The 14569-nt window shown below is 34.5% G+C and overlaps 1 protein-coding gene across 15 annotated transcripts in view; it reads right to left on the bottom strand.

The window, feature by feature from the left end:
• The window catches only part of LOC113050569 (SH3-containing GRB2-like protein 3-interacting protein 1), a 71851-nt gene that overhangs the window by 16261 nt on the left and 41021 nt on the right, over positions 1 to 14569 (bottom strand). For 10 of the 15 annotated variants that reach the window (XM_026213644.1, XM_026213652.1, XM_026213645.1 and 7 more), the window contains 12 exons: positions 11903 to 11966; positions 10903 to 10927; positions 10469 to 10489; positions 10233 to 10295; positions 10032 to 10089; positions 9698 to 9876; positions 5093 to 5104; positions 3317 to 3328; positions 2439 to 2460; positions 2175 to 2274; positions 1356 to 1444; positions 757 to 843 (listed from right to left, as the gene is read on the bottom strand). In XM_026213644.1, coding sequence (XP_026069429.1) covers positions 757 to 843; positions 1356 to 1444; positions 2175 to 2274; positions 2439 to 2460; positions 3317 to 3328; positions 5093 to 5104; positions 9698 to 9876; positions 10032 to 10089; positions 10233 to 10295; positions 10469 to 10489; positions 10903 to 10927; positions 11903 to 11966 — 732 coding nt within the window. The remainder of the gene's footprint in view (positions 1 to 756; positions 844 to 1355; positions 1445 to 2174; positions 2275 to 2438; positions 2461 to 3316; positions 3329 to 5092; positions 5105 to 9697; positions 9877 to 10031; positions 10090 to 10232; positions 10296 to 10468; positions 10490 to 10902; positions 10928 to 11902; positions 11967 to 14569) is intronic. The other 5 variants (XM_026213647.1, XM_026213659.1, XM_026213656.1 and 2 more) reach the window with 4 other exon arrangements.

Here is a 14569-nt window from a genome sequence, read left to right as displayed (position 1 = left end):
CCCCACAGCACCATGCAAAGGCAAGGTCTCATTCAGATAGTCAGAGACAACAGAGAAGGACTGTGGCATGGGATGAATAGCTCAGACTTTATGATAACACTTTACTCTTTGTGACCTACTAAATCACACAATTTTCATATTATTTAGGACGATACATAATTCTTATGTTAATATATGCAGAAACTTCACGTATTTGTTTAGTATGCACTTACTAGGGCTTGCACAGACTAATCAATTAGTCTATAATTTCTACAATTAGTCCTTTAATCCAGGGGCTTTCAAATTGGGGTATATAGACCATTATAGGACTGCAAGGATGCTTAGAGGTCCAGAAAATTTGTTAGGAAAAAATTTAGTATTCATGCAAGCCCTAGTACTTGACACATTTATGTAAAATATATCGCTATTAGCAAGCAAACATCATTTAGCCTTAAGCTTAAATGAACCCACACATTAGGCTCAGTGTCAGTTAGCTTTTTAGAGGTTTGGGCAGACATAAAAATAGGCCACATTGAGTAAACTGTCACCAGATGACAAGAGTACAGGATGAGTTGGATGACTCTTAGGATTTTGTCTGTTTTCCTGGCTAATGACTTAGAAATTAGTAGGTTAATGGAAACTGCCAAAGGGAAAGTTATTAAAATAAAAATTTGGAGGCAATCATGATTTTTCCAATCAAAAAATGGTTCACTGTTTTGGAACGTATGGATATGATACCAGGATGATGGCAATCATGCCACACAAGCAATGACTTACTTCCTGTAGGAAAAGGTCTTGCCAGAGAGGAGTCTAGGTGTTGCTCAGGCAGGGGTGCACCCCAAACCTCAGGTTCCTCTATCACCACTAATTTATGGAAGAGAACATGTTACACAGTTGATGGGGGAGCAGAATTAACTGTGTGACTCACAGAGAGGAAGGAATCACCATGCAACACTTTTCAGTCCTAGCTTCTGTTATAAATCTAACTGATTTCATTTCAACTGCTGCAAACGGAACTGAGTGGGAGGCAACTAATAAGCACTAATAAATATTCTGTTCTGTAGTATACACTACACAAAGCTAAAAAAAAACAAAAAAACAGCACAGATTATAGAAGCATGCAAAAAAACAGTATTTTTAGCATAAAAATAAATGTAATCTTTATATCCTCTGTGTGTCCCTTGAAGACACATAATGTATATGACATATAATAAAATGAATTTTTGTTCAAGTAAATGACATCAACGTAAAGAAGCTGGGCTGTGATCAGGTTCTGTTGGGTTGTGAATGATTAAATATCAGTTATTTTATAAATGAAATATCTATATCTATAAGCAGCACAGGGGTAAGTAATTTGCTTTTTCATCAAACAGTACCTTCACTGGTCTTCTGCTCATCAAAGGCTGTCTCCAGCGGAGGGCCAAACAAGGCTGTTGCATCCTCTGGCTCTGGAGATTTCTTATTACTGAAATAGAGGAGAATTCAGCCAGATTTGCATGACTCATCAACACAGATGCACACCAGGCTGCAACTCTAAAACTGTCTAATATAATCCATTTAGACTCACTTAAACGTCAACAAATGTTTAACAACAATAAGTTGCAACAACCAGGGTTATGTACTGTACTATTTTTTTTAATTTTTTTAAAATTCTGTTTTGTATTTTGGTTTTCAATTTAAGTTTTACATAGTTTAATTGGTTAAACGGGGCATAAATAATTTTGATCGTATTTATATTTGTTAATAATAAATATGTTTAGTTTTTGTTTAGTTTCAATTCCAGACATTTTAGTTCTAGCACAAATTGTTCCATCTACATGTAATGATGCACACAGCACAGCAGTTTACACTGTACCATACTCAAAATAATACCATTCAGGTTAACAGTTTCTTTGTCAAATCACATTGACATGGAATACAGCAGTACTTGGAGAAATGAAATTAACTGCAAAAAATTACCTTTACATTTAAAATTAAAATGCAACTTTTGTAACATTGAACAGCATGTAAATTACTTTCACCTAAATGTCATGTACAAAAAGCAACCTGCGTTTTAGAAATTCACTTTTTATTTTAGCAAACTTATTTTTTTTTTTAATAGTTTTAGTTAGTTTTCTTAATATTTGTAATAATAAACATGGAAACAACAGACAAAATGACTGTTTCATTAAGTCTGTAAGTGTGCATATAGATACCTAGCAGGCTCAGGAGGGGGCACAGGTGCAGGTGTCGGGGATGGGGCGGGAGCTGGGGCTGGCGTTGGAACAGGACGTCTCGGTCGTGCAATTTCTTGACCTGATAATAACAGCATGATCAAGTGAACACAAATAAACTGCACCTACTCATACACATGCAAGCAAAACCTTTATATATTCACATTTTAATTCCAGACAACTATTTCGTGTCAGATTTGAATTGACATTAAACTGATAAACCCAAGAATAAATTGCATTACTTACTGGGATTTCTTTTTGCCAGCCCCTGAAACAAACAGAAGGCCAAAACATTCATAAGACTAAAAGCTCATAACACCATATCGCTCATCAGCTGAGAAGAGTGCATTTTAGGTCAATTTAATCAAGGGAATGGTAAGTAGAATTCAGACAGAGACATTGCCTTGATGCCTTGCAAATAGCAGTTGCACAATGCATTCTACAGCTGACAGATCTGATTCCTCTGATTGACTCAGGTGGTGTACAATCTTATCTGACTCACTGATGCATTAGTAACAAATAACACTGTCATAAATGTTATTACATCAGGTTCTTCAGGGTGGCTGGGAATTTCAAATACAAGAAGGCCGCATTCATTTTTCATTCGTCAAGATGGCATTCTTTGTACTAAAATATGAAATATTTTATTCAGATGATTATTCAGACAATATTTCCAGATTAAGATAATAGTCAAATTTAGATTAAGAACTTGCTTCATGCCAAGGCTCTACAACACCCAAAAAATTTGATCTTCAAAGCAAGCATTTTTGGTCACATGGGTGTATAACACATGAGTAAGCAATATTTCTATTCACACTGGCATTTCATTCAGCTAAAAAAAGTTGAAAGAGAACTTGAATAAAAGTGCTAAATGTAACTAATAGTGATGCCTAAAAAAAGTCATTATTACACTTTAATAATAAAAAACTCATACAGATTCTGACCTTTGCATTTCTATACAGAAATATCATTGCATGGAAGTATCATATCTCTCTGAACTTCTAATCTTTTAACAAAGCTAACTTCAAAATTCAAAAGTTCTGCTTTTGTATAACTGTTTCAACTGAATCACACAGTGGTTCAAGCAATTGGGGAACAGAAAAATAATGTTAAAAGACACTTACCGGGCTGCGTTTCTGTGACCAGCAAAAAGGAAGAGAGAAGAGACACCTGGTCAGAAAGTGATAAATCAGTAATACAGACTTTAAACAAAAGCAACCTCTAAACATTTACCTTTCTGATGTGCTTTAATAATGATTTTCATTAAAATATTCTTTCATTTTGAATAAAGAATTTGATCTGTTCATCATATAAAACTATCATACAGCTGGAGAAAATATGAAACACAAGTCAACATTTTGAGCACTTTTATATTACTTTTATTCCCTTTTGTGTCCTTCTTCCCAAAATTCAGCCTTTTGCTTTTGAATGGCATGAGGGAGATATTTCATGTAACTGTCAGAGTAACATTCACATCCCAGTAAAAATCTCATCTTATGTTAGTGCTATTATAAATAATTTGGTTCAAGAAGACACTTTTCCAGATTTCAGCTTAAAAACGGTATATACTGTATTGCCAACGGTGCATCTGTGCAGAGCTGCTTGTCTCAGCACTGTTTAGTCTTCAGAGGATTTAAAAGTACAGAAAGTATGCACTGCTCATGAGACCCTACGAAGAGATACGTCAAAGATACGTCAAACAAAAAATTGTGGTCATGATACTCTTGCACCAAATTCACAATCAGAATGGAAATTAAAGGACAAAAAAAGTTCATTTTCTATTGACATCCACTTGTGGACGTGGACACCCTTTCTTGCTCACTCCAATTTCACCTCAAATTTCATTTTTTCCCTCCTATTTCTCCTGTCTTCACAGCATAGGATTCGGTCCAGGAACAAGGGTTTGAGTTCAGTCGGGCTCATGAGTTCTGAGTGATTAGGATGATGTACCAGTGCCAGTCTAACCCTATAGACTGTAAGTAATGGTCCCAACCAATCAGAGCCAAGAATGGACATGCAGAAAGATGCCATGCAACCAAACACTTTAACGTAAGAGTTGGGCATTTTTTGAAGTGAAACTTGTATAAACACCAGATGCAAAGAAGAATCGAAATTCATCATTCATCTAAAAAAACAAATGTACAAGCACAGGATCCAAGCACATAAGCACATTTTAATATACTGGGTAGTCATTTAATTGTAATAGGGGTTTCATAATCAGATTCCAGAAATAAAGCACTTGTGATTAAATTTTAAAATATTAATAATCAGATTACAGTTACTTTATTATTGATTACAAGATTACATGTTATTCACACAATGACAGTAAATTATTGTACATTTATTATAGTTAATTCTTTTAGAGTTTATTTTGATTTATTTTTATGTATTAAATTATATATATTTATGATTTGATTTATTAGCTTGTCATCAACTTACGAACCCCCTGCAGTTAATATAATATAATGTAGGCCAATGTTTAATGCACTTCATGTCACTGATAATGAAGAACAGAATATTACTTCTTTCTCTTTTTATTTCTATATCAATATGGTACATTATTATCCTATTCAAATCAATGAGACAAATGAGTGTTAGGTCAAAAGTAATCAAAAATGACCAAAAAGTAGTCAGATTATATTACTTAATCAATTCTCAGTCTCATGGTGAAACTACACGCTTTTGTTTTCTGTCCATGAATGAACAGGAAACAGTCTCTACACATCTCTACAAGATATTGTCCATTTCAGCACCCACCAGTCATCCCTAAACAACCAAACTGACCTTAGATCAGTTCTTAATGGCATATCAAACACAAAGCATGCAACCTTCACATTGGCATACGAGAAACGTGTGAAAATGTCACTCCAAAAGGGTTAGACAAAATATAAACAGCTTACCGGACTATTCCTCTATATCAGCCACCAGACAGAAATAGACAGACAGGTGGGTAGAAAAGACAGAAGAAGAGGGAGCATGATTTACATTAGTATAGTGATGGTAAGCATCCACAAACACATTACAGTGAATTTGAGAGGAATGACATGGCAGAAATGTCTACAAACACTGATCACAGTATGATGCAACACTGTGCAAACCCATTTAGTCCATTTTTCAGCCTCCAGCACATAGTAGATCTCAGCTAATAGGGAGATCATTGAAACGTGGCATTAGAATAAGATTTCAGTGAGGGACCTGAATGAATGTCTGTACTTGTAATTTGATGAACACTACCAAAAATAATACCTTATCAATAAAACATGAATACCAGATGGAACACAGCACCTGGCTGAGAGGTGTGCTATAAGAAGAACCCCCATGCCTTTGTTTTCACTCGACTATAACTCCACCATTACATTTACATTTACCTCTCCATGCGCTCTGCATGGCTGGCTGGATGCAATATCTCTTTTCTGGCTACCCAGGTGAAGTACAGTAGGGAATTCAACAAGCTGATCAAGTTATCACACTACTCTGATAGAAGGAGAGCGCTTTCTATTGTAGAGTTTCTGTTGTGCAACCTTTGCTCCCACTTTCTTCTGATGAGTATTCAGAATACATCACCATGGCTACACACATACGCACAGGTTGCCATGGCACAGGATGGGCATGTGACTGATGTTTAATTCATGAGTAAGGAATGCCAGGCGTTCCATTAAACTGGACGAAGTGGATTTCAGTCACTGAGCTCATAAGGCTGCTTAAAGTGCTATTTTTCAGCGTTAAAACACAAAGAAAGTATGAGACAGACGTTAGGGTGATTTACCAAAAAAAATAACCATTAGGTACATATATTTTATGCAAATTTTGGGATATAACACATACAAACTGTATTCAAAATTTCCATAAAAACATATTTTTTATGTTTTATATTTACTGATTATGCAGTAATTATAAAATCCATGGACATGCATATGTCTGTGGACATCTATCCTAAATAAAAATGTCTAAACAGGATCATTATTGCAACAATATAACAATTATTTTAACCCTTATGAATGCAGTGTGTTTTTATCCCTAAAAATGTATAAATGGATTAAAAATAAAAAGAATAACGATCCATTGAGGGAGTTTCAGATCATAACTGTTACTTCATCATGGATTCAAGAAGCCAGGACTGGAACTATTTTATTCTACACATTCCACAACAGGCACAATGCAATCAGTTCATAAAGCTAGCTCTAGCTAAATAAACTGCACTGTTTAGCATTCACTGAACATACTGAGAGAGCAATTCATAAACGTGCATATTCAAATTTAACTTCGGGAATAAGAGCTAATGAAAACCCCAGAAAAGATAATTACTTTGTGATAGCTAAAGACCAATCCGAGTGCCAATTAATTTTAGGAACAAGGCAGAAAAAGAAACACCCCAGTAGTTTGTCCTGAGTTGTAGATCAGAGTAAGATTAATTAACAAGACACAAAAAAAGGTTTGAAAGCACACTGACGGAATTACATGTATCTATGCGCATGAATAATTTAGTGTGCAAGTTCATCATGTGGCATGCTCTAGCCCGGCGGCCTGTGCTCTCTCAGTAGACTTGTTGCTCCATGCAGTGGAGTCATTGTGCCCTGTTTCCAATCTGAATTATTGAGAGAGAACGGAGTGACACTCCAGTGCGAGACTCCACCTGAAACTCCTACTCACTCTGACTCCAGATGAAAATAGTGAGTCAGATAAGACTTGTCTACACCATATATCATCTGAATGACATCTGTAATAAGAAATCCAGACGGTTTCACCGGCAAAAAGTTGTTAAAAGTCAGTACTTCAGTCTGGACACACACACGCCATATGAATCAGATGTTCTCAGGATAGTCTTTTTTGTGAATGAATATTTACATTTCATGGTAAAATCTGATGGATGCTTTGGAGTACCAAAAGTGCCAAAATTACCATTGTACTACCATACACTACTGTTCAAAAGTTTAGGGTTGGTCATATTTTGTAATGTTTTTTAAGTCTTTTATGCTCATTAAGGCTGCATGTATTTAATACAGTGAAAAAGTGAGATATTCTTGCAATTTAAATTATTATTGTATATTGTATTTACTGCCACTTTTAGCCAAATATAATGTTTCCTTGTTGATAAAAAAGAGAAATCATTTTACTACTGATTTATTAAAGGAGTCTGCTTTTATCCAGTGGAGAATGTTTAGACATGGATTGACCACACAGGCATCTCCTAAATGCAGTATATATGGCACACCAACAAGACATTCTTGTTCAAGGTACATCCTAATTCATCCTCCTTTTAAAGTTCATTAAAACAGCTTTAAATAATACGATGCAGCCATACAGACTGCCGAAACTCAAAATATTTTTAGTGAAATGGCAGGTAGGCATTTTTGAACTACTAAAACGCAAAGCAACTTCATCTGAACTGCTCACATTGCGACTCTAGAAACAGCCTCCACAGTGTGATAGTCTCATATTAACTACACATCTACATGCAACACCCCACAAAAAACAAGTAATTTGCACTGCTTTTGTCATTATGTGACAATAAAATTGAGTTGACAAGGTTAATATTGAACCTAAAGCACTTCTTCCATTTCACAAGCTTCTTTATATAGTACAAATAAAATATGCAACAGTGCAACAAGCTCTTTGCTCTCCTTACTGACCAACACAAAGTGTCCATAAATTGCCTCTCAAACATGCACTGAGAGTTACAGTCAATATGAATCAGAAAGGGCAGACGTGATCTTGACCCAATAGGCTTACTCACAGCATGACAGCAAAACAAATTTAAGTATACATTCACTGTAGAAGTAACGTGTAATACTATCTACATAATAGTAATACTAAATCTACATATGATATATAAGTAGGGCTGAGTGATATGGCCAAAAAAAAATTTCACATCATCTTTTGCAGATTTTCACTCTTAAGTGATAGTTGTAGAAACCAGATCGTTTGGTGTGGTATAAACTACTCTTTATGGTCAGAACATTGCAAACACTTCACTTTTGGTTTTGAATTCTTTACACTTTTTCAGTAATTTTTCTTTAAAGTAAATATCTCAATAGAAAATGTATTTCTTAGTTTGTGCATGTTCAAATCAGTTTGTGTTGCCTGACATTGATGATGTGTATTTTCAACAAAGTTTACAGTGCAGGCTGCAATATTAGTAATAACAATATTTATTATTATTATATATATTATATTATATTAAATTTAATACATTTAATACATGTCTGCAATAATAATATAATAACATTCGATATCAACAACCAATTTCTACCACAATACCATGGTGCAGCTAGTGTTACTACAGTAAATCTATGGTAAAAAAAAAAAAAATGGTGATTTGTAGACTGAAAAGCCTTCTGACTGTACCATTGCACACAGTGTTTCTCCTGTTTTTTAGCACAGTTTCATCCAGTTTCAAACTAGTTTACCAAGTCATATGTGCTGTTCACTGAATTCAAGCACTTCACACTGGCTCTCACAGCGCTGTTTAATGATCGAGACTTATCAGTGAGTAATCGCATCTGCTCTAGTGAGCTCGTGCTGCACTGCCATTTGAACTTTGTGCTAACCGGATAAATGGTCTGTGTGGCTCAGTTAAAATAGCAGCACTGTTTTGTAAAAAATTTTTTGCGTATAAACATTATATCGAACATTTATTGAACTCATGTTATCGTTTTAATAATAATTATTTTTTTATTGCTAAGCCCTATATATAAGCCTCATGGTATTTTGCTATATATTTTTTGTCAAAATAAGTACAAAATAAGTACAAAATACAAAACTGTTAAAGGGATAGTTCACTCAAATTTTAATGTTTATCTGATTACCCCCAGGGCATCCAAGATGTAGGTGACTTTGTGTCTTCAGCAGAACACAAACTGAGATTTTTAGCTCAAGCTGTTGCAGTCTATCAGTCTTATAATTTAAATGTATGGGAATTACGTCTAAAACATCAATAAAAAAATAAAATAAAATAAAAAACACACAAACAAAACCAAATTAAACCCTGCAGCTAGTGAGGATACATTGATGTGTAAAGACACAGTCTGTGCAAGAAACCGAACAGTATTTATACGCTCAGAAGGACGCACTCAGGAGAGTTCGAACTGTTTGCACATTGCGTGTATCAGAGGTAAACAATTATATAAATACTGTTCAGTTTCTTGAACAGACCAATCGTTTTGTGTCTTTACACATCAATCTATCGCCACAAGCCGCAGGGTTTAATTTGGTTTTGTTTGTGTATATATATTTTAGTTTTATTGTATGTTTTAGCTGTGATTCCCATCCACTTGCATTATAAGACTGACAGACTGCAACAGTTTGAGCTAAAAATCTCTGTTTGTGTTCTACTGAAGAAAGTCACAGGTAAGCAGATAAACATCAAATTTCCATTTTTGTGTGAACTATCCCTTTAACACATATAACACAGCAGAGACTATTGAGTCATGTGATATTAAAGTAAGAAAAGTGACAGGAAACAACATCATAAGCTTGAAATGCATGGTAACATTGGCTGGACTCACCAGAGGCGAGGGAGACAGAGCTATATTGCCAATGGAGGCTTTTAGTTCATCCACGGAGGGAGCCGCAATGTTAGCATCTGCTGGCAGCGGTCTGATTTTGATCTTAAACTTTTTGCGGTGGTCCTCCTCTTCTTCAGACTCACTGGAGGAGAAAAAGTAAGACTTTTCTTTGGGAGCTGGTGGAGAGCTGTTAAGGGATAACATTTTCATTTTCATTCACAAATAATTAGTAATTTTTAAAAATGACATACAAATACAATTCTCTTTGCTTATTGATACAATCAAAGATTCAAAAAATGTAATCACGATCATTTATGGCAAAATGAAAGGATATCTCCCTCATCCTCATCTGGTCTGAGGCTATATCCTTCTTCATCTACCTCAGGCGAGTTCTGCAAAAGAAAAGAACTGAAGTCAGTCAGTTTTACAGATGCAGTGGAAGGTATTTTTTTTAACCAAACTACCATTAATGTAGCAGACTCGAGCTGTCATGCTTTGCTGAGTATCATCAAGGTATTAAAAATGATGTCCTTACATATCTGTCCCAATCAATCTCCCCATAGAAGCCATTTGGAGCCCCGTTGGTCTTTTTCTGTGGCTGAGCAAATCAAAACACAACTTTAGTAACATCACTCAGTTTCACTGATTTCTAATTAGATGAGTCTGGCCTATTTGGGGGTGTCGCTTGGGGGAATCTACAGGTGCTTAGTGAGTATTCAGTTCTAGCTTTAGACTTAAGCTATATAACCATGCTGTCTCTATATTCAGTACCGATTCAGTGTCTTGGGGCTCCTGTTTCATGGACATCCATCATACAGAAAATAAAGACATCATTTGAGTTATTAAACTTTTTCACCATGTCAGATTATTTATATTTCCAATAAGGCTTCACATAAAAAAAAAAAAAAAAACTTGTTTACATTACCTTTTTTACCATACAAAGAATGCAAATGACTAATCTGGGTTTACTGGCCTCTGATTAGCTCAGAATATTTCATAATTACATAATTTCTCAGAAATCACAAAGAAAGGAGTGAACTGAATACACACATTAATAATGTGAAACATTTGATTAACTGCATGTTAATCATCAACTTTGGCAGCCCTAAATAATAATAAAAAAATAAAAATAAATTTAAAATCCAAAAGACAAATAATAGTAAATCTGTCTCTTGAAACAATGCTGCAAATGAAGCGATACTTACTCCACCATCTCTATCCGGTGACCCCCTAAAAGCAGAGAAAACAAAATAAAGAGACAAAGAGGTATTTAATCGCCACTTAACATGCGAGCCTCTCTTTTTTTCTCAACTCAAGCACAGAAGTAATTAGCCTGGCTTCACTCTGAGGCACAGAAACACCTGTGTGCTGGGTCCCAAACAGACAAACACACTCAAAACATCCATCATCTATAACACCCTGAAGCAGGAGACAGGGATTCATAATGTGTAAGCAGCAAATGCTCCATTGTGTTGATAGATTTGTGAGAGAACTCCATCAGCTTGCATTAGGAAGCTCTATTATTAAAAATTCATTAATCTTGTAAAGACTGACATGTGAGATAATAGACAAACAATTTTTCATTTTTATTTTTTGAAATGGAACAGTTAATTAAACCTTTAGACAAAATCTACAAATAAAATCCTTAAAAAAGTTGCATATGAGCTTTTGTTGAACATCATATTCAACACATTAAGCCTTTACAGCTCACGACTTGCCAAAGTAAAAAGCATATTTAGGCAGAAATATGTAATTCAGTGCAGTTACTGATATTTTTAAGGCCAAAAAGTAAGATATAATTCTAAAAAGTTTATAATGACCATGCAATCTATGTTAATATTACTGGCATGAATTGCATATAAATATATCCCCAATTGTAGTTTTTAGTGAGATTATATTTAAAAGCTCTGTATTCTTATTGAGGACAAAACAATGCAATGCAATACAATAACGACTAAGAGATGTACAAATCAATATTATATTTAGTTATTTAAAGCCTGTTTTATCACATTTTATTATGATTATAATATATATATATATATATATATATATATATATATATATATATATATATATATATATATATATATATATATATATATATATATATATATATATACAGTTTAACATTTAATAATCATGATAAAATGTAATAAAATATGATACATCAGGCAAATTTCTGGTATATAAATTAGTAAAACTTACGTCGAGTCAGTGTCCTTTTCTTTCTTCCGTATCCCGAAAGCCTTCCTGGTTCGTTTTTTTAATCCTGTGGTGTGGAGAGATGTTGTTAGTTGTCTGATTTGATATGGCTTAAAAACACTTTCACTGTCACACTGTACATCCTAAGAGACACAGACAGATGGCATATGATGACTTTACGAATGTGCTGTAACTGTGGGTGTGTGTATCTGTGTGCCTGTGTGTGTGTGAATGTAGGTGGGTGGATGTTTGTAAAGAGAGAATGTTGAAACGGCTCGTGTCCAAAGTCGAATGACATTTCAGATCAAAGAATGAACTGAATCCATTATTGAATCACACTGCCGACTGCTGATACAAAATTGATTTCAGCATCACAAACATAAAAGACAGAAAGCATTTGCATTAAAGGGAAAGTTTACCCAAAAATGTAAATTTGATGTTTATCTGCTTACCCCCAGGGCATCCAAGATGTAGGTGACTTTGTTTCTTCAGTAGAACACAAATGAAGATTTTTAACTCAAACCATTGCAGTCTGTCAGTCATAATGGAAGTGAATGGGAGTCTTTGAGAGTCAAAAAAAATGTACACAAGCAAAACCAAATTAAAGCTTGTGGCTCGTGAAGATACACTTATGTGTAAACACACAAAACGATCAGTCTGTTCAATCTCAATTGGGAATGTGAATGGTCCATTAAGGAAATAGGTGGCAGTAATGCACTTATAAGTCTGCGGTCCGCCATAAAGCAAGAAGAAGAAGAAGACACCTCATGCACAGGCTGTGTTTAGGATGCACTCAGTACAGTTCAGGCATAGCGGTGAATCAGAGGTAAAAAAATAAAATAAATAATGCTCAGTTTCTTGAACAGAGCGATCGTTTTGTGTCTTTACACATCAGTGTATTGTCATGCGCCACAGGGATTAATTTGGTTTTGTTTGTGTATGTTTTTTTATTTTTATTTTTTATTTTTATTGTATGTTTTAGCAGTGATTCCCATTCACCTCCATTATAAGACTGACAGACTGCAACGGTTTGTGTTAAAAATCTTTGTGTTTGTTTTCTACTGAAGAAACAAAGTCAAAATCTTGGATGCCCTGGGGGTAAGCAGATAAACATCAAATTTTCATTTTTGGATGAACTATCCTTTAATGTCAGAGTTCTCACACTGATATAAAGGTAATATATCACACATTTAAATGTTTCAGTTTTATATATGGCATTTTTTTAAATATATGCGTGTGTGTGTATGTCAGTTTTTTTATTTATGTATATAATAAGCTATTTTATATTAATATGTAAAATTTATACTATATATATTTACACTATTAAAAAATGCTGGGTTGTTACAACCTAACTTTGGGTCGAATATGGACTAACTCAACTATTGGGTAATCTTTTTTTTTTTTTTTACCAAAAGCTGGGTTAGTCCATATTTGACCCAAATCTGGAAATATATATATACAGTGTTATGCAAGTTAATCAGATTACTTTTTTCAAGTAACTAGTAAACTAATGTAAAAGTAAAATTAAAAGTAGTATTTTTAGTTACTTTTTCAAATTAGTAACGCCAGTTACTTTGTTTCCTCATGTATTGACTGAGAGCTCTCCTGTCCTCATGTTGACAGAACTACTTGAGAGTAGTAATTGCAGAGGCGTTGTGTGATCTGTGTGAACATGAGGTTACTGTTGTTCTAGACTAAATGTCAACATGTATTTACTTATCTCACTGGCACAAAAACAGATTCAGTATTCTTCAAAAAACAGTCAAATGCAAATGCAAGACATAAATCCAAAACATGTTAAATAACAAAAATATCCTCTATGTATTTAATTCTATTTTATTAACCAGTATTAACCATCAATGATCAGTAGCAATGGGGGTGGGGGGTGGGGGGGTGGGGGGTGGTTTGGTAGGTGTTCTGAATATAAAAAAATTATGCTAAGCCTGAAAAGAAAAAGTATTGCAAAAGTAACGAAACATTACTTTCCATAAAAAGTATCATTATTAGTTACTTTTTTTAGGAAGTAACGCAATACTCTAATGCATTACTTTTCAATGCAACTTTCCCCAACAATGTGTATATATATACACATATATATATAATTTGAATTTTTCAAAGTGCCATTGTAGATCAGTATTTCAAATCAGGACAAATAAATAACAGGTTCCCATTGTGACAACATGCCTAAAGGGTTTTAAATTAACAGTACACAGATGGTGGTTTCAGTGGCTGTTATTTTGTAGCAAAGACTTTACCCTTAATGTCTAGACAGCAAATGATTTTCAAAAATAACCCCAGACTGAACAAATATTCTCTGTAGTAAAATGAATCATGGTCCCCATATAATTTAAACAGTCAAAACATCCTTAAACCCAATTTACAGTAAATACCCATATAGTCATGAGGACATGATTGTGTAACAGGGGCATGTCCACTACACAACTATGTGGCCTACAGGGCTCTGAGTCAAGCATCGATCCAGTCAAGCATCTACAGCAACAGGGAGATCCAACATGGCAGATGGCATTATTGATCTTTACTAAATATTTCCTAACACATCCACAGGCTCAAATACTCTGGTCTGGCTAAGAGCAAGAATACAGAGAGAATCTATTTCTCAGAGCCATCAAAGAAAATTCCCAGACATTGCCTTTACATGTCTACTTTGTT

Source organism: Carassius auratus, chromosome 31, assembly GCF_003368295.1.
Source record: "Carassius auratus strain Wakin chromosome 31, ASM336829v1, whole genome shotgun sequence".
Taxonomy (NCBI): domain Eukaryota; kingdom Metazoa; phylum Chordata; class Actinopteri; order Cypriniformes; family Cyprinidae; genus Carassius; species Carassius auratus.
This window is presented reverse-complemented; position numbering and strand designations above follow the sequence as displayed.